This window comes from Colletes latitarsis, chromosome 3 (genome assembly GCF_051014445.1).
Source record: "Colletes latitarsis isolate SP2378_abdomen chromosome 3, iyColLati1, whole genome shotgun sequence".
Classification (NCBI taxonomy): Eukaryota; Metazoa; Arthropoda; class Insecta; order Hymenoptera; family Colletidae; genus Colletes; species Colletes latitarsis.
The window spans coordinates 32,130,981-32,156,097 of record NC_135136.1 but is presented as its reverse complement, the minus strand read 5'-3'; the positions used below and the strand labels follow the sequence as shown (position 1 = coordinate 32,156,097).

At 34.6% G+C, this 25,117-nt stretch overlaps 2 protein-coding genes across 7 annotated transcripts in view; one reads left to right on the top strand and one right to left on the bottom strand.

Moving 5' to 3' along the window:
- The window catches only part of LOC143340363 (uncharacterized), a 79,033-nt gene that overhangs the window by 18,209 nt on the left and 35,707 nt on the right, over nt 1–25,117 (top strand). Inside the window, exon 1 of one of the 6 annotated variants that reach the window (XM_076762212.1) lies at nt 21,676–21,995. The exons of 4 other annotated variants lie outside the window; for them this stretch is intronic. The gene's annotated coding sequence lies outside the window, so the exon portion shown is untranslated. Of the gene's footprint in view, nt 1–21,675; nt 21,996–24,927; nt 24,996–25,117 lie in introns of those variants that run through there. One more of the 6 variants, XM_076762213.1, reaches the window with a different exon arrangement.
- On the bottom strand, nt 12,943–24,728 carry LOC143340365 (pre-piRNA 3'-exonuclease trimmer). Its single transcript, XM_076762222.1, has 12 exons — nt 24,597–24,728; nt 24,286–24,520; nt 23,715–23,990; nt 23,429–23,633; nt 23,236–23,337; nt 23,050–23,160; nt 22,875–22,971; nt 22,689–22,788; nt 22,540–22,623; nt 22,390–22,478; nt 19,145–19,243; nt 12,943–14,130 (listed from the first exon to the last, which is right to left on the bottom strand). The coding sequence occupies exons 1-12, from the start codon at nt 24,725–24,727 to the stop codon at nt 14,052–14,054; spliced, it is 1,608 nt and encodes a 535-aa protein (XP_076618337.1). The 5' UTR covers nt 24,728; the 3' UTR covers nt 12,943–14,051.

Here is a 25,117-nt window from a genome sequence, read left to right as displayed (position 1 = left end):
CTGATTTAAATTTGTATCCAAATAATGTTTCATAAAAATATGATATACACAGCTATGATCCAAATATTTCGCTTCTTTTCATTAATACAGGGTGTTCGGCCACCCCTGGGAAAAATTTTAATGGGGGATTCTAGAGGCCAAAATAAGACGAAAATCAAGAATACCAATTTGTTGATGGAGGTTTCGTTAAAAAGTTATTAACAATTAAATTTAAAAATTTCAAATCGTTCTGGAAAAATTATTTTCGGTTGCGGGCGTCAATTACAATCATTTTTGATGAATACACATATCCCCGAAATCCTACCCTTGTTCGAGAAAAAAATTCGGATAGGTGGTGAAATTTTTCGACAAAATTAAAAAATTTCAAGTCATTCTAAAAAAATTATTTTTGATTGCAGGGACCAATTATAATTATTTTTGATCAATAAACATACCCTCGAAATCTTAACCATTTTCGAGAAAAAAATTCCTTACCGAAAATATAATTTCAAGCCAAAAATGCTTCCCGTAAATTTCATGCGAATCTTTAAAACACCATAACTTCTGAATGGATTGGACGATTTTAATGTTCAAAAAGCCAAACGCCGCGTATTTTAGTGTAGAATATGTAGCAATTATAAAAATATTCGAAAGGTTGTTCCTTGGTCCCGTAATGTTAGAAAAACCCCATAAAAATGGTCCAATTTTTAAACAGCCATAACTCCTATAATAGTGAATATATTTCAATGAAACTTTTTTCTGGAGTAGAGCTCGTGGGTACCTACAAAAAAGTATTACACAACTTTTCTGTAGGGCGTCAAATAGAATTACTAAAAATCGAAAACGAATTTTTAAGAAAAATCGACAGGGGGTAGGTGCCTAAATTATTCGGTGAAAAAAAAAATTTCAAATCCTTCTGAAAAAATTATTTTCGGTTGCAGGGATCAATTACAATCATTTTTGGGCAATAGACATACCCCCGAAATCCTAACCAGTTTCTAGAAAAAAATTCAGTATTGGCGAAATTTTAAATGTTAATAACTTCTTAACGAATCCACTATGAATGAATTTTTCCCAGGGGTGGCCGAACACTCTGTATATTATGGCTACGTCCATAAATAAGATGTATCAATCGTGAAAACAAAAAATCTGAATGCTATTATGCAACTTGCTAATACAGTTAGAAATTGTTCAGAATTGTTTGGAAAACAATTATTACTTAGCTAACTGCAATCAAAAACATTCCAGATTCGAAGTACAGAATGGTCGATCGAATTGTACAAATAGAATCTGAGGTATTTTATACTTGTTAACCGCGAGTGCAAGGATAATAAACAACATCAGCACGATCTTACACCGAGATGGTCAATAGTAAATCAAAACGAAAGTTTCGACGACGAAGTGGAAAACGGATGTAGGCGGCGAGGACCAAAGTAAGCAACTTTAAGTTTAGCAGTGAGTTACTGTCAGTAACGAGATGTTCAAAAGTCCAGGAAGTGTCCATAATAATGACAAGGCTTTTAAGGTTGTTTTGTAGACAAATAACCGTAGGAACGAGATGAACGCGAACCGCTACCGTGAAATTTATTTTACGTACGAAAACAAAACAGAAAATGTCTCTGCATCGAGTAAAAAAAAAATGACTTTTCCCCCAAAGTGATATAATTTTACAATTTCTTTATATTTTCCGGTAATTTAGGTCGCTATTCGAAATATATTGTTTCATTTGGTCCGCAGAAAATGTTATTCGAATTGGCTCGCTGGGAAGATTGCGCACCACTGCCCTAGATTTAGTTCTTCGCGATATTTTACCGATTATTTCGATGAAATCTATGTACCAATCTATCGTTTACTTCTTACGAAAATTTGGAAATGGAACATTTGTTCCATCCTGGTTGCTACTTTGGTTCACCTTCGTAACGAATTTGTGTTATTGCTGTGTGTACTGGACCTAGAACATATAGCATTTTTAATTAAGATGGACAGTTTCTTTAAGTAGTATCAAACTGAATATTGTTTACACTGTTTTAATAAAGTTCTTCCATCTTCGTAAAATTTCTACATTCTTACGATAATATTATTATAATAATATAATAGAACTATATTACATAATATATTAATATATTAATATAATAATATAATAGAAGTACTGGTAGAAGACTGCATTTTTAATTAAGATGTGTAGTTTTTTGATGTTGTGTCAAACTGAATGTTGTTTACAATGTTTTAATAAAATTCTACCATCCTCGTAAAATTTCTATATTTGTACGATGATATTAATATAATAATATAATAGAAGTAGTGGAAGAATATTGCATTTTTAATTAAAATGGTAGTGTCAAACTAAGTATTGTTTACTCTGTTTAAATAAAATCCTTAACCTTCGTAAAATTTCTACATACGTACGATAATATTACTATAATAATATAATAGAAGTATATTACATAATATATTAATATAATAATATAATAGAAGTACTGGTAGAACATTGCACTTTTAATTAAAATGCCTACTTTCTTAAAGTAGTGTCAAACTGAATGTTATTTACTCTGTTTCAATAAACTCCTTCCACCATCGTAAAATTTCTACATTCGCACGATAATATTTCCAAGTTAAGTGAAGATACGTAAAATTGACATATTTTATATTGCGTAGGACGAGACGAAACAACGAGGAAGTAACATGGAAGGAACATGGAGGGGCAAGAAAATGGTGGATGTCTCAACGATCGTTTAATTATTTTCGAGTGGCGGGGGGTAACGCGGGGCCGTTTACCATTATTTCAGTAATTGGTACAAGCAATTAATCTCGCTGCACCCACGTAGTCGCGTTACTCTCTGTCAGTGGGTAGCAAGCGCACGTTTCTTCTCGTTGAAAACAGCTATTTCCACTGTCGGCGTCGCGCGACAGGTGCTAGCCCATGCCAGCGGCTATACCCGCCGCGGGATACTACAATTCTCGGGCACGGATTTCGAAACCGAAACGAAAACCCCGAGGTATTTTCAATCGTCTTCTTTGCTGGCAGTGCCATCGGTTGCCCCTCGAGCGATTCTTCGTCCTGGCCGGACCGATAGGTGAAGGCGACCGAATAGTTGTTCCTCGGCATATTTTTGGCGGGCACGCGGCGCGACCAACCATTTTTCGTGCGATCGTTCCGCGAAAACAGCCCGAGAATCACCCAATTAAAGTTCAATTAAAAAAAAAACACTACTTTGTCTAGAAAACTATTATTTATTTTTGCGTTATTTTTAAACGTTAGCCGATCAATAATTAGTTTGCAAATTGTTCTGAACAATTTGTGAATGTATCGTAATATATTCAGAGCATGACGTTTCTTTTGTAACAGAAAAATGACCCAAGAAATATTTCAAGCTCACTTATGGTTGGATTCAAGCTACTTTTCATAAGAAGATATTTTTATATCGAGTGTAGGAGGAACGATATTTATTTTTTAGTGAAAGTTCGTTGATATGTTATTAGAGCAATGAGATAGTGAATTTATAATAATAATAAAAGTGTATAAGTCGCGTATATGGCGGTATGGGACCGTTAAGGGTTAAATAATAATTGAAATTTGCAGATGTTCCTAATGTCCCTATAATTACCACGTCAAAAATCGTTGTCTTCGTTTAATTACCACACACAGAATCATCCCCTAAAAGACTGTACTATTTATACCATTGTGAGGCGCGTGGGGTCGTTGTACGACCTGTTGCACGATACTGAAGGGTTAAATGTCAAATGGAGTAAAAAATTCTCCATATAGCGGAGTAGAAAAAAAATTGTCTAAAATGGGATACTTAGAACTGTTCGTTTTGTCCTGAAATTAGATCTACCTTACAACTACACTGCGGATATTAATGCAATAATATACAGGGTGTTCCACCACCCCTGGGAAAAATTTTAATGGGAAATTCTAGAAGCCAAAATAAGACGAAAATCAAGAATGCTAATTTGTTGATGGAGGATACGTTAAAAAGTTATTAACGCTTAAAGTTTCAACCATACTGAATTTTTTTCTAGGGAATGGGTATGGATTTCGGGGGTAGGTCTATTCACCAAAAATTATTATAATTGAACCCTGCAACCGGAAATAATTTTTCCAGAATGATTTGAAACTTTTTAGTTTTCAGGGTAACAGACAGTGATGGTCAGACATATTTTCAGTAATGAATTTTTTTCTCGAAAATGGATAGGATTTTGGGGGTATATGTATTCACCAAAAATGATTGTAATTGCCCCACGCAACCGAAAATAATTTTTTCAGAACGATTTGAAATTTTTTAATAACTTTTTAACGAAGCCTCAGTCAAGAAATTGATATTCTTGATTTTCGTTTTATTTTGGCCTCTAAAATCCTCCATTAAAATTTTTCTCAGAGGTGACCGAACACCCTGTATAGGAAATACTTAAAAGTGAGATTATTATATTTAGAGGTTGAGACAACCCTCTACAAAACTTTTCATTAATTCTATTAATGAAAATATGGATTTGCCATAAAGATCCACAGTCTACTTCTAATGTACAATAGTATTTATGGTAATTATCAGTCATAATATTTCACAAACTAGCGTTTTGCGCTTGTGGCCTGGTTTATTTATTTTTAAATGAAACGCTGCTACGCGATAAATAAAACGAAGATTAAATAAGTTGCATCACGCAGTCAGAATTTTTAACATGAAACACTTTCCCCTAATTTCATAATTTCGACATTCCCTGCACTGTGCCCAGCCTCCCAGGATAGCAAAATGTTTTTTAAACAAGCGCAAGCTATCAAAAATCTAAAAACAGATTTAGAAAGGTAAATAAAAACTGATTCAGACGCAATACTTAGTTTTATTGTTTGTCATTGTCGCGGAGAATACTGGCAAATGTCACCAGAAGTGCGTCGCAAAAAACTTTAACGCACTCTTTTACGATCTACCACTATGTGTACACTGTTCTCGATCATTTCCAATGTTTTTTTCACGGTAATACGATATTGACACGATTTACAATCAAACAGTACGTTTCTAATCATGTTTTAATCAACTTTACCCTGTCAATTTTATAGTGCATCTAAACCCAGAATTTGAATTTAAATTCTACAAAACTAATTTCGATTAAACTATTATTATTCTGGAATAAGATAGACTATCATTGCAACCCTGTTTAACGAATACTAAATAATTATAAATAAAATTTAATTCCGTCTGTATAAAAACACAAGGAAAAGAAGTCCATTAAAGAGAGATTGTTGACAAATCTAACCCAAATAACATCGCAAAATACCTGCCGCGTCGCGAACGACAACCATAAAATGTGACACGACGCAGTTTCTTGGAAATTCAATTTAAACGCTCTATTGTTGCAGAGAAATTTTCGGTACACAGACACGACTGGAAAAAACTAAAGAAAAAATAAAGAATATCGACGGAAACCGACTTCTCAACGTGGGCGAAACCGTGGGTAACGGCTAGTTTAAAATAATTTTGTATGTTCATTGCGTATCGCCAAAGATGACCCATAAAAATGGAGGTCGAGAACGCTTTGAACAAATGTATTTAGACTCGAAAGATTCGTCGAACCGAACGAACAATTGTTAAAATAAAATTAAGAGTGGATCTATAAAGTTTAAATTTAACTTATTTACTAAAAATACCATTGTAGCGATAAATTTACCACGGCAAATTATTAAGTAAAGTGTATCGGTTATAGAGACGATACACAATATTTTATACACGGTGGATCGATTGTAATATCGACGGTTTACTCTTAACCGTGTATCTTTATAAACGAGGCACTGTAGATGGTTCTTGGCAACATACTGAACCGGGAACTATTTCGTATGTATATTAAGAGCGCACCACATGGGATCGTACATCATGGTATCAACGATACATAGACTATAGTCTATACGTAGAATACCTTGCTGGATATATCGATAGCTGCGAAGATCCTGTGCGATGTATCGATTCTACTAAAAATTTCTACGATTACCGAGCCTTTCAAGAATTTCTGATCCATCAAGTCGATCAGAATCCTCAAGATCGCGCAGCTTCTAATAATATTCCGAATACATAGTTCAAAATGGAACAATGACCGAATCGATAAATCTCGAATCGACCGTCCATTAGGGGAGCAAAATTGGACTTCACTAACTCGACGACTGAACTTTCAAAAAATTAAAAAGAGAGCTCTTTTCAATCATCTACTATTTTCATTCTTTAATTTCGATCCTTATTTCTGTGTCGTTGAAAATAACCTAAGAAATAGAGGTCCTAAACATTCTAAATTAATTTATTTCGAATCAAATTCGTCATATAATATTCTCAAACAAATTTCATTTAGGTCTGGGTTATTAAAAAATTAAAAAAGGAGCACCTTTCAATCATCTACTATTTTCTTTCTTTAATTTCGATCCTTATTTCTGTGTCGTTGAAAATAACCTAAGAAATAGAGGTCCTAAACATTCTAAATTAATTTATTTCGAATCAAATTCGTCATATAATATTCTCAAACAAATTTCATTTAGGTCTGGGTTATTAAAAAATTAAAAAAGGAGCACCTTTCAATCATCTACTATTTTCTTTCTTTATTTTCGGTCCTTATTTCTGTGTCGTTGAAAATAACCTAAGAAATAGAAGTCCTAAACATTCTAAATGAATTTATTTCGAATCAAATTCGCGATACAATGTTCTGAAATTCCATTTAGGTTTATCAGACTCTAACGATCGACCAGTTATAAACTATAAAGGGCGACCGCTCAACAGACACAAACTTGAAACTGGCTCATAATCCGATCATACCTAATCCAATTTCGCGCATCCTTACATTGAACATGATCGAAACAGAACGGAGGTTACGAATTCTAAATAATTTCTATTTTATTTTCACCGAGCAATTCCAATCTATTTCTATCATTTTACAAACAATTTTACTTCCAATCGTCGCTTCTAATTACGATACACAGTCGAAAGAATGTTCCATTAATTTTAAAAATATCTACGAGTCTACAATGGTTTGTTGATGTTTTCCAGCAATAAATATCGCCTGCGGAACGTATAAATAATCCCTCTCTGGACATAAATTTTCCGCAACGAGTAAAAGATAAGCGACTTCCGGTCCGTTATTCTCCAATGGAAATAATAAAATAGAATTACGTTTAACGCCGAACGAGATGGAAATTTGTCTCAATAACTGTTCAGCGGAATGAACGTCGAGGATAAATCGTCATACGGTGTTCCCGTTGGTCCATTTATTATGCGAATGAAATTTTGACAATCCCCGGGAGCCTGTAATAAATTCGACAAATCGTCGAGCGACGCTGATCGCCGATGACCGTTTTCTAAAGGTGTATACGCGCGATATAGGCGCGGAGTGGTAAATCAGAAAATAGTCAATTTGGTTAACCCAGTTCCATAGACCTCGTTCTATCGGGCCGCGCGACCTTTACATCTGTTGGTTGGACTAACCGAGATAGAGGAGGGATCCACCTCAAAAGCTCCTCTACCTGCCATCGGACACCAGTGTGACCAGGCTGACCGTCCGGCAGAACGCCCACACGAATTGCTACTGCGTTATTTCGAGTGTTTTAGCCTTGGGTGGCGGCCAGAGAAAACTTTTGAAATATCGGGGAACGCCTGGGCTCTTTCTCGGCCATCGGGGATTTCGAGATAAGTACAGAGTACCAACGAGTGTCCACGAGTACGGTGCAGCGAGTGACGGAAACAGATCCTCGTCAAATATATAACAGACAGCTACCGCCATTTTTCTATCTCTTTAAAGGGCGAACAAAAGTTTCGTAAACGAAATTCATGCGACGCTTCGACCGCGACGACGCGATTTTTCATTTCGAAATCCTCCTGCATACGTAAAATTTCCACATTCGTTAAATAAACTAACAAACTCGCCCAATTTAAAATTCTGAGATTCGGAATTACGAAGTTGCTAGAGAGTATGTGAATTAAACAACAGAGACGAAGCATATTGCACATAGTTTTCCATTTCATTTGATTCTTTCGAGCCAGGTGACCTTAAACAAATAAATGTGCGAGAATAGTATTCGATGAGATTTGGGGAAGAGAAGAATACTTGGAATTGATTACAATTTTAAAAAATATTGGCAAGTTAGTGTGTATTATTTCTTTTTAAATCACGTAAGATGGGGGTTTTTAAGGGGCGTCAAACCGAATGTCCTTTACTATTTCTGGCCTCATATTATATTTTCAGTGAAGAATTTTTTTTCTCGAAAATGCGTAGGATTTCGGGAGTATGTTTATTAACCAAAAATGATTGTAGTTGACCCCTGTAACTGAAAATAATTTTTTTAAAACGATTTAAAATTTTTTTTTTTCGTCGAAAAATTTAGGCACCTACCCCCTGTCGATTTTCCTTAAAAATTCGTTTTTCATTTTTAGTAATTTTGTTTGACGAGCTATATGAAAGTTGTTTAATACTTTTTTGTAGGTACCCACGAGCTCTACTTCAGAAAAAAGTTTCATTGAAATATATTCACTATTGTAGGAGTTATGGCTGTTTGAAAATTGGGCCATTTTTATGGAGTTTTTTTTATTTTGCGAGGTCAAGGATCAACTTTTTGAATATTTTTGCAATTTCTACGCATTCTTCATCTAAATACGCGTCGTTTGCGTTTTTGAAAATAAAAATCGCCCAATCCGTTCAGGAGTTATGACATTTTAAAGATACGCATGAAATTTTGGAGTGACATTTCTGGCTTGAAATTATATTTTCGTTAAGGAATTTTTTTCTCGAAAATGGTTAGGATTTCGATGGTATGTCTATTGACCAAAAACGATTGTAATTGACCCCAGCACCTAAAAATAATTTTTCCAGAACGATTTGAAAATTTTTTTTTTCAGGGTAACCAGATAGTTATGGTCAGAAATTATATTTTTATTAATGAATTTTTTTCTCGAAAGTGAGTAGGATTTCGAGGGTATGTCTATTGACCAAAAATGATTGTAATTGACCTCTACAACGAAAAATAATTTTTTTAGAATGATCCGCCTGTCGATTTTTCTAAAAAATTCGTTTTTGATGTTTAATAAACTTGTTTGACGCTCTACGGAAATGTTGTTCAATACTTGAAATTGATTTACAATTTTGAAAAATATTGGCAAGTTGATAAGGTGTGCTATTTATTTTCAAAGCACGTAAATGGATAGTTTTTTAAAGGTACATCAAACCGAATGCCCTTTACTCTGTTTTAATAAAATTTTTCCATCGTCAATAAAATTTCTACATTCACGTTTTGTCTAATAAAGACGTTAAATAAATTAATAAACTTCCCCGACTAAAAATTCTGCGATTCAGAATTATGTTCGTAGAGTTTATGAATTAAACAACAGAGACGAAATATTATACATAGTTTTCCATTTTATGTGATTCTTTCGAACCAGGTGACTTTAAACAAATGTGTGAGAACAGTATAGATGACATTTGAGGGCGAAAAGAATACTTAGAATTGATTTACAATTTTAAAAAATATTGTCAATGTGTATTACTTTTTTTTCTAAAGCATGTAAACTTCAGTTTGAAAAACCCCCGTTCGAAAGAATAAAGGCTATCCTCTAGTATACAAACCGAAAAGGATATTATGGCCAGATCTAAGTTTTTTAATAAATTAATTAACTTTCTTATTAGCCATATGGCCGTTCCTTCCTGTTTCTGGGTTTCCTGATCGATTCCCAATGTTTCGGTGTTACAAATAACGAAGTTGCGTAGTTTTTCCTCCCGTCGAAAGCAGTATCGCTTCCAGATGTGTCCCGCGAATGTATTTGGTCTCTGACACAGATTTTGCAACATCGACTCTATAGTTACGCCTTTATTTCAGTTCCACGCCCGTGGACATTGTAACGGGCGTGTTTCCCTTGCCGTAAATCAACAGTCATTGAATTAACGTTGCCATTCTACCGAATAGACCATAGATCGTTGGACCGCCTGCCAAGATTACAACAAAAGTTACGATGTGTACCGTCACGTGTCACCCGCATGCTCTCATTTACCGTCACACGCTGCAACGGCCACCGCAGATTTCCCGAAACCTGGTCAACGATCGATTTATCAATATTCCGACCACGAACGTAATTAATCAACGCGAAAACTAACGCGTCACGCGTATAAAATAACGTAAAGGATGTGTCAAGAACAGTTACGTCTCGTCTTCGTTATGTCCAGTTTCAGCCATCGTGTGTTACACATATAACTATTCATCATCGACACCATACGCGAAGCATCTACATTAATCTACACCAGCCATAGCGAACTCGGTTCATTCAAAACCGATTTTTCAACCATTACGTCGTCCTATAGTAAATGTGCGTAGGATTAACAAGAGTAATTAACAAAAATTTTAATTTCAAAATTAAACAAGCACGTCATTCTCATCGAGATTTAACTTTATCGTTCCCGATGAGGGCTGGGAACTGTTCTAAGAAATAACACCACCGTTTTACAAGCCATCATTTACCTCAAACAACTTTGTTTCAAATCATTGTGACTATAATGAATTCCACTGTCAACACAGAACATCGTACTAAAAACAACCATGAGACGGACCGAGAAAGCGTAACTATTTTAGATACAGAACCAAAATACTTTCAAACGTTTCACGATAGGGATACTACACACAAATACGATGAGCTTACAAACAATATGAAACAACTTAGACTATGTATGCAACCAATTAATCACGTGTTTCAAATTAACGATATTATTATATATGATTTGTAACTGTGTAAATGTACTTCCTTCGTTTGCTTCCATCTTTCCAACGGTTTCTCTTACAGGTATTTCTTTCGATATCTTCTTTTGCTTCAAGATCCATCACGCTGCTAGCTGTGGTTCCTTTCTTGACTTCATCGCTGACATTTCTCACGCCGATATCGAAGACAGGTTTCAAGGACGTGTAGACATTCTTCGATGCAGCATAGGATGAGGTTATCATCGGCTCCTGGCACGCGTCCATCACACTACAGGAATGATTGATTCGTACGATTTGAAGTTTACGAGCGATGAAGATTTGATTCCCATCGAACCGTGTACTTCACTCTTCACGAGTCTAAATCAGACTACTTTCTAATTCAATTTCACTTCACTGTCACAAGTTTCGCGTTTTAAACTCGAAGATTTCCGTTTTCGAATAAACGGATCGACTGATATTGCTCTAGACTCGCGACATTCAGCCCTTGGAAACTCAAACGAAACTGTCCGAAGGATTGAATGTTTTCCAGAGTCCGCTCGTCGGAGCACGACCGTTCAACAAAGTCGTTATATTTGTTTACGACTGTGACGAACGAAAGTTACCAGACTCGGAAAAACTGAAACTCTGGCAAAACAATGCCCAAGAAAATCCGGTTTCGTGACTTTGGGTCACGTACTAAGTTCGAGTAGTCGTAAATAAATTGACTCGCAAACGTGTAAACTAAAAAGAATTTGTATTACAAGGCAGTAAATACAGTGACGATTGGAAGACATGTTCCAGAATTTTTTTCTCAAAAGTGCGCAGGATTTCAGGGATATGTGTATTCATAAAAAATGATTGTAATTGACTCCTGCAACCACAAATAATTTTTTTTGAACGATTTGAAATTTTTTTTCTTCAGGGTAACCAAACAGTTATGGTCAGACATTATATTTTCACTAATGAATTTTTTTCTCGAAAGTGGGTACGATTTCGGGGTTATGTATATTGACCAAAAATGATTGTAGTTCACCCCTGTAACTAAAAATAATTCTTTTAGAACGATTTGAAATTTTTTAATATCGCCGAAAAATTTATCCACTTACTAAATTTTTTTCTGGAAACTGGTTAGGATTTCGAGGGTATGTCTATTCACCAAAAATTACTGTAATTAACCACTGCAACTGAAAATAATTTTTTCGGGACGATTTGAAATTTTTTTTTTTCGTCGAAAAATTTCACACATACTCGAATTTTTTTCTCGAAAGTAGGTAGGATTTCAGGAGTATGTTTATTGACCAAAAATGATTGCAGTTGCCCCCTGTAACTAAAAATAATTTTTTTAAAACGATTTGAAATTTTTTTTTTTCGTCGAAAAATTTCAGCACCTACCCCCTGTCGATTTTCCTTAAAAATTTGTTATTCATTTTTAGTAATTTTGTTTCACGCCCTACAGAAAAGTTGTTTAATACTTTTTTGTAGGTATCCACGAGCTCTACTTCAGAAAAAAGTTTCATTCAAATATATTCACTATTGTAGGAGTTATGGCTGTTTGAAAAGTGGACCATTTTTATGGGGTTTTTCTCATTTTGCGGTGCCAAGGACCAACTTTTCGAATATTTTTGCAATTTATACATATTCCCCGCCAAAATACGCGTAGTTTGCGTTTTTGAAAATTAAAATCGGCCAATTCGTTCAGGAGTTATGGCATTTTAAAGATACGCAAGAAATTTTGGAGTGACATTTCTGGCCAGAAATTAAATTTTGTGTAATGAATTTTTTTCTCGAAAGGATTTCGGGGATATGTCTAATCACCAAAAATGGTTGTAATTGACTCCTGCAACTAAAAATAATTTTTTTAGAACGTTTTGAAATTCTTTTTTTCGCCGAAAAAAGGCACCTGTCGAGTTTTCTTAAAAATTCGTTTTTTGATTTTTAATAATTTTGTTTCACGCCCTACAGAAAAGTTGTCTAATACTTTTTTGTAGGTACCCACGAGCTCTACTTCGTAAATAAATTTCATTGAAATATATTCACTATTGTCGGAGTTATGGTTGTTGGAAATTGAGCAATTTCTATAGTGTTTTTCTCACTTTACGTGGTTAAGGAACAACTATTCGAAAAGTTTTGGAGTTTGTAAATATTCTCCACCAAAAATACGCGCTGTTTGCAATTTTAAAATATTAAAATACTCCAATTCATTCAGGAGTTATGATTTTCTAAACATACGAATGAAATTTCCACACCATCCACGTATGGGTGACAGAACATTCCACTATGGGAGCTGAAACAATTCTCAAGTTGAAATGTTAAAGAGGAATAAATTTGAATACGGATTGATCAATTTGAGGTAGTTTACTATGGTCTACAATCAAGGTAAAAAATTATACGCTTTTGGTCTAGCAGTCAGTGTTTAAGACATCTGCTAGGGTTGCTCTTTACTAATGTGTTTCCTTCTCTTACTAGTTCCTATAACAGTCGAGCCCCGCCATAACTCCTATCACGAAACAGGTTTCTGGCCACCATTGCTCCATACCGTTTCCGGTAAAATGCTTTCCGTAGTCCTCTTGAGGTCGTTTGAACGGAAATCTAAGGAACGTCGTCGGGTGCAGAGGGGTTTAATAGACACTGTGCACTTCCGACGACGTCCGGGCGTCGCGTCTCAACGACACGTGAAAGCGTCCGAGGAATTCACGACGCCCCGGTGACGTCACGGGACGTCTCGTGTTGTTTGGCACGGGACGAATCGTGACGTGGTCGACGAAAGGCGGAACGTACGCGGGAAAAAAGATGATAAATGGATGTGTGTGCGTGGCGGGCGGGGATAATTGGATTTTTCACGAAGTAACGGCGTTTGGCAACGCGAAACACTTCCTCGACGAAACCAGCTCTGGCCCGACTCTGAGCGTTCGGGGCTCGAACGAGTAGAAATAATAATAACAGCTCGCGCGAAGAGATCCCACTTCATGATTTCTCGATCGAAAATTGAAATAGATCTCTCGGTGGTCCCGTATTCGCGAAGGAATGCAACAAACAGTTGTAGAAAGGGGTGTTTCGCAGGCGTTTGGAAACTGAAAGCTTGTTTTTCTTTGTCAATTTTCATATTTCTTTTCACCGTTTCTCCGTTCTCTCAATCGCACACTTGAATGAAAATTATGTTACAACAGTCGTCGGATAGAATGAAGAGATCTGTTTCGCCATCTTGGCGCCGATACGTCATCGTCGCTCCCAACGTATTTTTCTCCCTCTTTCGTTCTTTGTCTCTATCTCTGTGACGCACATAATCGATACTAGAGACGTTCGACAGCGAGTAATTCGAAATTCGTCATTTCTTATTATACTGCGACGCGATGTCTCAGATAAATGGCGTCGCGACGACGCTAGCCGGCTAATTGAATATCGTGGACTTCTTGAGCATGCTTTGCATCATCCAGGCAAATATCCCACCGGAGAAGACGATTCCGCCCCTGAAAGCAAAAACATATTAGTCCCGAACGATTTTAGGCGGTTACACGCACGTCACGTATCCCTTTGCTGCGTGATTGTTTTTCTTGAATACAGATATTCCGACGAAACTTGTTGCGTTGGAAGCTTTCAGCCATTTGTTGCTATTCGATCTTCACCGACATGTACAAAAACATTTGATTAATGATGCAATTTATAAATTTGACTAATGGGAACAACGTCGACAATTTTCGTTAAGAGATAGACAAATGGCAGCTAAGATACAGAAAAGCTTCAAAATGGTTCGACAATTGCTTAGAGCAATTAAAAAACGATCAGTTTTCAGATTCCACTAAAGGTGAAATAATTTTGTTTTCTTCTAGAACGTTTACTTTAAACGTGTTTTTCTCAAAGTCGTAACGTTTGGTTAATTTTCTTAGTTTTTAAAACTATTTAAAAATCGTATGCTAGATTGTCATTTTTTATTTTCCAGTCATTAATCTCGGATGCCAGAGATATCATGGTAGCCAATGGTGTACAATTCTGCCATATTGTAATTTTAAATAATAAACAATCTATGAAAATGTAATCAAAATTTTGTGTAACATTCCTCAGATGATCCCAATAGTTTTCTCCATAATTGTTTTACTAAACAAATTTTGTTAGGCCCATAAAGTAATATTTCTCATTAACCCTTTGACCCCTAATGGGATAATGCATCCCATGCAATTTTCATTACCACATATGCCACAATTTTCCTATAAAACTCTTTAAAAAGCATCCTCTTACATAACATAAATAAACAATTTGTACTATTAATTAATTATTTTTATCGACGAACAGGAACGAAGAAGCTATCTCGCCCAGTGATATTGGAAATTGAACGAAGTATACTTAAACTTTTAACTGCTGGTGCTCGAGTATACTCAAGCGCGAATAATAATATTATTCTGAATGTTCGAGCTAAAGGAAACACCAGGTATATGAACTTTTTAACTTCTATAGTTCTCTAAGACCGTTTGCTTCTGTACTTTATTTTCACATACAGAGTGTTCAGCCACCACTGGGAAAAATTGTAATGGGAGATTCTAGAGGCCAAAATAAGACGAAAATCAAGGATATTAATTTGTTGATTGAGGCTTCGTTAAAAAGTTATAGAAACATTTCCGGCCACACGGTATATTTTCGGTACAGAATTTTTTTCTCGAAAGTATGCAGGATTTCGGGGGTATGTCTATTCACCAAAAATGTTTGTAATTGACCCCTGCAACCGAGAATAATTTTTCTAGAACGATTCGAAATTTTTTTTCTTCAGGGAAACCAGATAGTTATGATCAGACATTATATTTTCACTAATGAATTTTTTTCTAGAAACTGGTTAGGATTTCGAGGGTATGTCTATTCATCAAAAATTACTGTAATTGACCCCTGCAACTGAAAATAATTTTTTGAGAACGATTTGAAATTTTTCAATTTAATTTTTTAATAACTTTTTAACGAAGCCTCAGTCAAAAAATTGATATTCTTGATTTTTGTCTTATTTTGGCCTCTAGAATTTCCCATTAAAATTTTTGCCAGTGGTGGCCGAACACACTGTATATTTTTAATGATTAATAACTTTATAATGCTAAAATTTCTTGGGAGTTAATCGGGTGAGAGTGTCTTTGATAGATATGTCAAGGTGAGGATCATCATCATTGCAACTGCCTCCCCTAAAGTTGATATTTACTTAAAATAGACTGTGATGCTTATGTTTCAGTGTTTTTAATTAGATTTATGTATCTTAACAAAGTTTCGAATATCATATGGGGCAGTGTTCTTCAAAGTCGATGAAGTCGGGGGTGGAATATTGAAAATAATTTTGAACATAGAAAAGTGTCCATAACTCAAACATTTCATTTTCTTTGTCTAGTGAGATTAACCAAGCAACTGTCAATTTTATTTTCTATCATCTTGTAATTTGTTTTACGAAGAGAAACGATTACACGAAATTTTTAATGGATCTATGCACAGAGATACAAAAAAAATTGTTCAAAAGTTCAGTAATATTCTACTCAAATGCATGGAAGAACAAGAAAGTAGTATTTAAACTGATTTTACATTCTAATGCCCAGATGCAATGCGATAGAAGTGATTTATTAAGATTGAAATAAATTTTTGTTCGTCCTGAAAATGGTCCACGTTGGAGGCCAAAACGTTGATAAATAAAGGATGAACTTTACATCGAATTACTTCCTTCTGTTTCTGTTCGTATCGACAGAAAAAATGGGGTTAAAAAGAATTGTTATTTTATCCGAACCAACAGAGTTCCGAAAATATTGTTTCGGTTTCCCCCTTTTGAAATGCTGAAAACTTCTGCATTAAAGCGCGACTGTATGGCCGTCGGTCGAAGTGATTTAACGGTTCGCGACATTTATCGTCGCATAATTTACTGCATTATCACACGATCCTAAAATTACGTGGACCGTTCGTGCGGTATAATAATTATTCTGCGGTGGAAAGTGAGCGAAATCCGTCGAGCCGGCCTCGGGAACGAAATATTTCACGATTAGAGCCGCGACGCTCGCGACTGTTGCGGGCCATTTTCGGTGCCCGTTTTCAGAGCCCGAGTATGCACTAATTCGGTAACATTCTGCACCCGTTGTGACATAATCTTGATTTTAGCGGACGACTCGATAGGCAAGGTCCAATTCGATTCGTGTTTGCGAACGAGGCTATCCGTGTTACGTCAAACAAATTAATGGTCCTTCTTAGCGGGTCGAAAAGCTGTGCCCGCAGAATCTCTAATTAGCACTAAGATTGCCGTAGATGCATAAGTACCGATCGCAGTGCCAATTGTTGCGAAGGCAGAGTAATACGTGGCACCCATCGCCGTTACCCAATACTAAGGTGAAACGTTAAAGATGCTCCGATTTCAATTTACTCCGCTTCGACGTTCCGTCGCGACCCTTACGAAACCCTGATTACGTAAATGTTCGTACTGTCGTTTCCTCCTGCGAGACATACGAATTTAAACTCCTTTACAGCCTGTTCAAACATTTTTTTTTTTTTTATATGTGTGTTACGCAAGAAATCGTACCAAGATGCAATTAAGAAGTAACTGTCGTTGAAATTCTTGAGAATACGAAACTATTCAATGAATTCTGACGGAATTCAGGTCTGATTCGAGTATAAGTATACAGGGTGTTCGGTCATTCTTGGGGGAAATTTAAATGGGAGATTCTAGAGGCCAAAATAAGACGAAAATCAAGAATACCAATTTGTTGATTGATGCTTCGTTAAAAAGTTATTAACGTTTAAAGTTCCGCCCGTACAGAATTTTTTTCTCGAAAATGCACAAGATTTCGGGGGTATGTCTATTCACCAAAAATGATTGTAATTGACCCCCACAACCGAAAATAATTTTTGCAAAACGATTTGAAATTTTTTTTTTCCGTCGAAAAATTTCACAACTTCTTGAATTTTTTTCTCCGAACTAGGTAGGATTTTGAGGATATGTCTATTGACCAAAAATGCTTGTAATTGATCCCTGCAACTAAAAATAATTTTTTCAGAATGATTTGAAATTTTTTGATTTCGTCGGAAAATTTAGGCACCTACCCCCTGTCGATTTTCCTTAAACATTCCTTTTTCATTTTTAGTAATTTTGTTTGACGCCCTACAGAAAAGTTGTCTAATACTTTTTTGTAGGTACCCATGAGCTCTACTTCAGAAAAAAGTTTTATTGAAATATATTCACAATTGTAGGAGTTATGGCTGTTTGAAAATTGGACCATTTTTATGGAGTTTTTCTCATTTTGCGGGGTCAAGGACCAACTTTTCGAATATTTTTATGATTGCTACATATTCTATACTAAAATACGCGTAGTTTGCTTTTTTAAACATTAAAATCGTTCAATCCGTTCAGAAGTTATGACGTTTTAAAGATTCGCATGAAAATTCTGGCAGACATTTCTGGCCATACATTATATTTTCGTTTAGGAATTTTTTTCTCGAAACTGAATAGGATTTCGGGGGTATGTCTGTTGACCAAAAATGCTTGCAATTGACCCCTGCAACTAAAAATAATTTTTCCAAGACGATTCGAAAGTCTTTTTTTTTCACCTAAAACTTTCAGCACTTACTCGAATTTTTTTCTCGAAAGTGAGTAGGATTTCGGAAGTATGTGTATTCACCAAAAGTGATTGTAATAGACCCCCGCAACCGAAAATAATTTTTCCAGAACGATTTGAAATTTTTGAATTTAATTGTTAATAACTTTTTAACGAAGCCTCCATCAACAAATTGGTATTCTTGATTTTCGTCTTATTTTGGCCTCTAGAATCCCCCATTAAAATTTCTCCCTGGGGTGGCCGAACACCCTGTATACATATAATAAAAAAAAAATAAAAAATCTATATCCTCCATTCTTCTTCTAGATCTGCAATCGAATTCTGACCCATATGCACTTGGAAAGTGCCCTTTGATGGGATTCAGATGTAGTGACCAGAATTTTTAAAAAAAATTATTCCTCTATCGCTATTAATCACGATTGATAGTATTATTATCGTGAGAATGCACTTTATTAGCTGAAAATAGCGTTTCTATTTTCATCATGAACATCACTGGCGGGCGTTCTTTATAGCTTCTTGTTTGTTAAATTATACTTTTAGATATACATATAGTAAACTTTTGCTGGATTCCTAAAACGTGTTCAACCCTTCGTTTTCACTTTTCTTCACTAATACACAACGAAGACCCTAAATTAAACAACGCCAAAAGAGGGCTAAAACTTATGCTACAAGAGTTAATACAAAGAACTGAAAACACTTAAATAAATAAAACAGAGATGCTAGAGACGATATACTGCATGCAAAATAATATTAAAGCTAAAAATATTCAAACCATAGTGAATGGATTAAACGGAACGAAGTTACGAGGCTTTGGATCATAAGTGTCACTGTACAAGTTACAATCGTCCGGTGAATTAAATATTTTTCGTACGAAATAACCTCATGGTCTTACGGTGCCTAAAAATAAACATGGTCGTGTACGTACCATAAAATGATCCTACTCGGAGGAGCGTGCTTTATAGGGTTGTATCGCGCCACTTGTAATTCCTTGTTGTTCTTAAAATGGTTCAATATGTCCAGCGCGCTGTAACAGGATTTTTAAAGCGGCCACGATTATAACACGTGTGTAAAAATAATTTAGTATCGATTACGTTAACGCGTTAGACTGCACCGTTGTTTAAGACGTGGCGCGAAGCAGAACAAGAGGATCAATAAAATTAATAAACGTGTTCGTTTGAAACATCGGTTCGATTCTCTCTTCTTATTTCTTTGTTCTTTCTTTTATTCGAGTATAATTTCGTTAAATAAGAGAACGTTAAGGATTACGCGATTTATCGCCTAGAACCGTTGCGGTTGGTTGTAATTCGATTTGCATAATTCGACTCTGGTACGGGTTAGGTTGTGTTTAATACAAAAGTTCGTTGGTTAGAAACGGTACAGGCTTTGGAACAATGCCAGTGCCGAAGAAAATCTGACGCTTATAATATATGAACGTCGGTAGGCTGCACGAGTGAATTGTGCAGAATGGTGAGCGTAAAAGAAAATGCATCTCGTGAAAATGCATACTTGATAGCGGGGCATCGGATAATTCATTTTGATCTAATTCGGGAATGATGAAGTCACCTGATTTGCATACCCCCGATACGCGCGACGAGCTTTATGGACCGAATGCTTCCCTTTGTGCTCCTAATAGAAGTTATTGTTGCAATTTCGAACGCCATTTTCGAGCGTTCGGAAAAGTCCTACGGAGCATAGCCCCACCACGTTCCAAGAAAAGAAACTTCAAATTATTTAACGAAGTTACTAATTATTTTTTGATTATCGACAGTGACGATATCAACGATAAAACTATCGATTCGTTGTTGGTTGAATAAAAATTTTACTGTTCGATCGAAACCTCGATAAAATAGCAGCGTACTCGTTAAATTAATATTGCAACAATTCCATGGGTGGAATATCGCTGTTAAATGGTTAACGGGAATAATAAATGTCCATACGATGGAATTTACGATGCAATTTAAACAGTAAGATGCAACCATTTTCCATTTCCGATAGTTCTCGTGTAAGTGCTCATTGTTTCGACAGCTCGTCGAATGAAAAGCAAACCGATTTTAATGGATTCGCGAGAATTCGATATTTAACTGACGTTGGTTTGTGATTACAAGCTGTCAGAATTAAGGAAACGCGACCGATTGTTCGTTCGAGTTGCTCAAAGGAATAAACTGCACGCGAGGGTTGTTGTGACTGGGCACAATCATTTGAGACGTACGTAAAGTAGACTCGTTGCTCGTGTAGTGGTATTTTCTTGCCACGAGTCAATCTACATCTTTTCAGTCAAGACCTTTAGGGCAACTTCGACACATCAATACCTTTATTTCTTTACAAATTACTTCTACATTCATTTAGTTATTGATTTAAGAACCCAAAGATAGAATTTATATGTAAACGAATCATTTCTTTGATGTATCTATAGTAAAATAGAGCACCTTCAAAAACAATTTGTTTAAAAAAACGATTCATTCATTACAAGCAAATTTTGTTTATGCGTATTCTCAATTGTAATTCTTTATTTATTATCTATTACTCAGATGTAGACAGATGAAATAATAAATGAATTTTTTACTTGCGAAAAACATTGAACGTAACTTTTAATTAAATATCCAAATATTAATTTTAATGGATGGATAAGAAATATGACTATATTATTGTAAATTTTTCATTTTCTCTCTCGTCTATTTTATTTATTAAGAACGGTATTTGAATATTTATCCTATATGTAAATATAAATATACAGGGTGTTCGGCTATCCCTGGGAAAAATTTTAATGGGAGATTCTAGAGGCCAAAATAAGACGAAAATAAAGAATACTAATTTGTTGATGGAGGCTTCGTTAAAAAGTTACTAACGTTTAAAGTTCCGCCCGTACTGAATTTTTTTTCTCGAAAATGCGCAGGATTTCGGGGGTATGTCTATTCACCAAAAATGTTTGTAATTAACCCCTGTAACTAAATATAATTTTTTCAGAATGATTTGAAATTTTTTAATTTAATTTTTTAATAACTTTTTGACGAAAAGCCTCAGTCAACAAATTGGTATTCTTGATTTTCGTCTTATTTTGACCCCTAGAATCTCCCATTAAAATTTTTCTCAGGGATGGCCAAACACTCTGTATGTATATTATATTCATGCATTATGTGTACGAAGAATTCAATTTATGCTAAACGTTTATGTAAGAACTCCAATGGTCTAAATAATCTTCAAGGGATCTTAGGTCGTTCACCTTCTCGCTGATATTTATAGCTTTCCTGGTGATGCTCTACTGACAACATGTACGATTATAATTAATCTCTTTCTCTATGATGCTATATCGGGCTCGTTACATTCGAAAAAATATATTATTCGTCATTCTACCTGCACGTGTTTCGATTTCGAGAATGATAACCGTTACTTTTCAAGTTAAACGAAGAAAATAATGTACGATAGTTTATATATAATCCCTTCGAACAATATCATTCCAAAATATCGAATGAAGACGAACTGAAGGAAATTTTGGCAAAACGAAAATGCAGTTACGTCGTATAAAATCACGTGCACCGATATTACACTTTGTAAGTGCAATGATGAGTATACGCAGTTGCCCTTGGATATGATCCAAAATAGTTCCGCCACCTTACTTCGAAGCAGCTTCATACTAAAATACCAACTGCGTACTTAATACCTAATTATATTTGCCTGATGCGTGAAGTAAAGTATAGCGGGTAAATAAAACGATTACTAGATCTATCTTTCCGTGCGTATTCGATGCCCGTCGAGAATTTCGATATGTTACGAATCATGTAAGTGATTCGCGGTGTCTGCTTTTTCCCTTTAATCTCTAACATTGTTTTGTTAACCCGGATACTGCGGCGTGTAGAAAACGTAAAATATGAGTTTCTGTGGGCATGCTTCGCGTCAGTTTGACAGGCTGCAGTGGGGTTATTTGTGCCCGACGACAACCGAGTTTAAATTTATTTCCCGCTAAACGAGATGTCTATTTGAAAGGATTTACGTACGCACTAATATTTCCAGATCACACGATGAAAATATGTCTATACGATATTGCATTATGCATTGATTTAGTTGGAATTTTTTATTGATTCGGAATAATGCGAGTGTTTGTGTAAAAAAAAAATATTCGTTTGTTAGGTTATGGTAGAGAACTAATTTGATGAAACGAAAAATTTCACTAACCTTCTATGGTTCGCGACAGCTAATAAGACACGTTTCTGGGCAAAAGGCATCACATCCACATGTCCGAATGACGAAAACCTGTCAGTTATCTGACAAAAAAATTTCAAATTCAAACATAATAATTAATTACAATTATACGTTATAACGTACCTCTTTTATATTTAAAGATGGCGACTTCAACCTCACATGAAGCCATTCTGGTCTCTTTGACACTGGATCTTTTCCATCAAGTTTCTGAAATATTCATTTATCTAAATTACTAGTTAATGCATTGCATTATCTCTATCAGCTTTTCTTACCGAACATACGTCGTTGCCTCTACTTATATTTATGGTGTTTACGAAACGTTTCACGCCACTCATTAGCTCAAAATGTGTTATTGGCCTTTCTTCTAAACCCCTAAAGTTTACACGATTAATAACTACTTGAAATGTATAAATATAAATATTGTTAGTAATGCAACATGATTATTACATTAAACGTACTCTCCATATTTTTTTACACTAAAAATGTGTGCCATCTTTATAAAAATATACCCAGTAAAGTATGCGTCCCATCCTGCAACGTGGTAATTTTTCACGTCTGAAATTAAATTTGAAACAAATTAGGAATTTTTACATAGAAATGCTTATTTTAATAAAATAATTAAAAAATTATTACTTAATGATGCATCCTCTAATTTAACATTTGGCGAATTAAATGCTAAAAATCGCCCCTGATCTGTCTTAAAATATTCATATATCGAAGTCAGTGAATTTATTCTCCAAGTTACTTGAAGAAAAAAATATTTTCATTAGTTATAATATCGTTTATTTTATTTAAAAATTGTTTGAATATTATTTTTACCTTCTTTCTCAAATAATTTCTTAAATTCAAAACTCAACAATTTTGTGTCATATATTTGTGGAAACAATGCATGAATATTGTTTTTGAATTGATTATATTCATCTGGAATACAAATAATTCTTAATTAACAAATTTAAAAAAATTATTTTTAACCATTAAATATAATTTTTTATTGCAATGCATTTATAGTTACTTGGCAATGGTCTATAAAATTGTTGATGTATGAACATTAAGTCCAGAAGTATATTATGTCCTATCATTGGTTTTTTGATAGTAGTTAAGAGTTTAAATACTTTACAAAATCCTACATAAGAATCTAACAATTCATTTTTTAAATCATCACCATGTTCTTTTTCTAAAACACAGTGCATGTCATTTGATACTCTTACAACTACTACCTAGGGAAAGGAAATAAAACAACCTTAAACACAGTCTCAGTTCTAACAGATCATCAATAACAAGTAACAAGTTTTACATACTGCATTATGTTTTGACACTGTCCAAATATTTTGAAAATTGTTTCTCAATTCATTATGTACCATATATTGTAAAGTAGGCGAAATCATTTTTAACTGAAATGAGATTTCATGCGGTTTACTTTGCAACCATTTAGAAACTTTATTTTTACAGTCTTTAAAGATATCTCCCTCTTCGTATGTTAAATGTTCTGTATTACAAGTTAAATCACCTTCCTTCAACAAATTTTTCATTCGTTTTTCATCTATCTCGTTAAGATACGATATTCCATTTGCAAACTAAAATGTATGGACGCTTAACATTCATACTATAAATATGACAAAAACGACTATTTAAAACAAAGATGCACGACTGAAATACTGCCACAAACAAAATCAAACTCTAGTTAAACGAGCTGTAAACATTTAAATATATTTTTTTTCTAAAGGCTTGCATAGCACTGTTTTCTTATAAAGAGATACGTTCCTAGCATAATCATAATTTTGCTACTAACATAAAATATTTCATCATTCTAAACTTAATAAGTGTTTGTGCATCTCTGATTTAATGTAATTTAAAATTTTGATTACATACTTTATTAAAGTCAAAGTTATTTGTGGAGAGAAATTCTAAAGCAGCCACTTGCCATGAAAATTGCCTATTTTTAAATGGTAAGGATCTTGGTACTAAATAAAAATTGTAACATTTTACTGCGTAACTATTTGTATCAGGAATATGTTGAAACGCCGCAATGCCATATTGGACTATAACAAATGGCTCAATGTTTTTCCTCAAATTTGTATATCGAATATTAAGCGAATCAAAAAGGCTGAAGGAGAATAACACAAATAATAATAAATTTAGTTAAAAATTTTAATCACTTCAAAATCTTGAATAAATCTAACCTATATTTTAAATAATCGTCTGATTGTATTCCCGTAAACTCTGCATCAAAGGCAATAAAAGATGCATTTTTAATAGTCGTTTCTAACTCTGGGTACAACTCCACAAAATTATTATTCAATACTTCATTCATGATTGCTGTTCTATGTATACCGTGCACCTAACCTTTACTCAGCGGTACATTTCATCACATAAGATTACTTATAAACTAATTTTAATAAACGATATTAACACCAACAATCATATTTTCCTACAAAAAGTCAAATTTTCAACTTATTTTCAAATTTCCTCAATTAGAGTTTTAATCGCGAACAAAATACTAACTTCCCTTCCTTTCCGGTAGCTGGACTACCATATACTGACTAGAGATGTTTACGTTATCAAGGACGTCATACTTAATGGTGAAGTATATGTACTAAATAACATTATTAGTTAAAAATTTGTACAGTACACCTACATAATATATAATTTGATAAAAATACACTATTATATGTAACATTTAATTGGATAAGAAATACACTGG

Coding starts and splice junctions, on each gene's coding strand:
- LOC143340365 (XM_076762222.1), bottom strand. CDS start 24,727: ATGAATGAAGTATTGAATAATAATTTTGTGGAGTTGTACCCAGAGTTA. Junction 23,991..24,285: donor ATAACTTTGACTTTAATAAA/GTATGTAATCAA, acceptor CATACATTTTAG/TTTGCAAATGGAATATCGTA. Junction 19,244..22,389: donor GCTGTCGCGAACCATAGAAG/GTTAGTGAAATT, acceptor ATCCTGTTACAG/CGCGCTGGACATATTGAACC.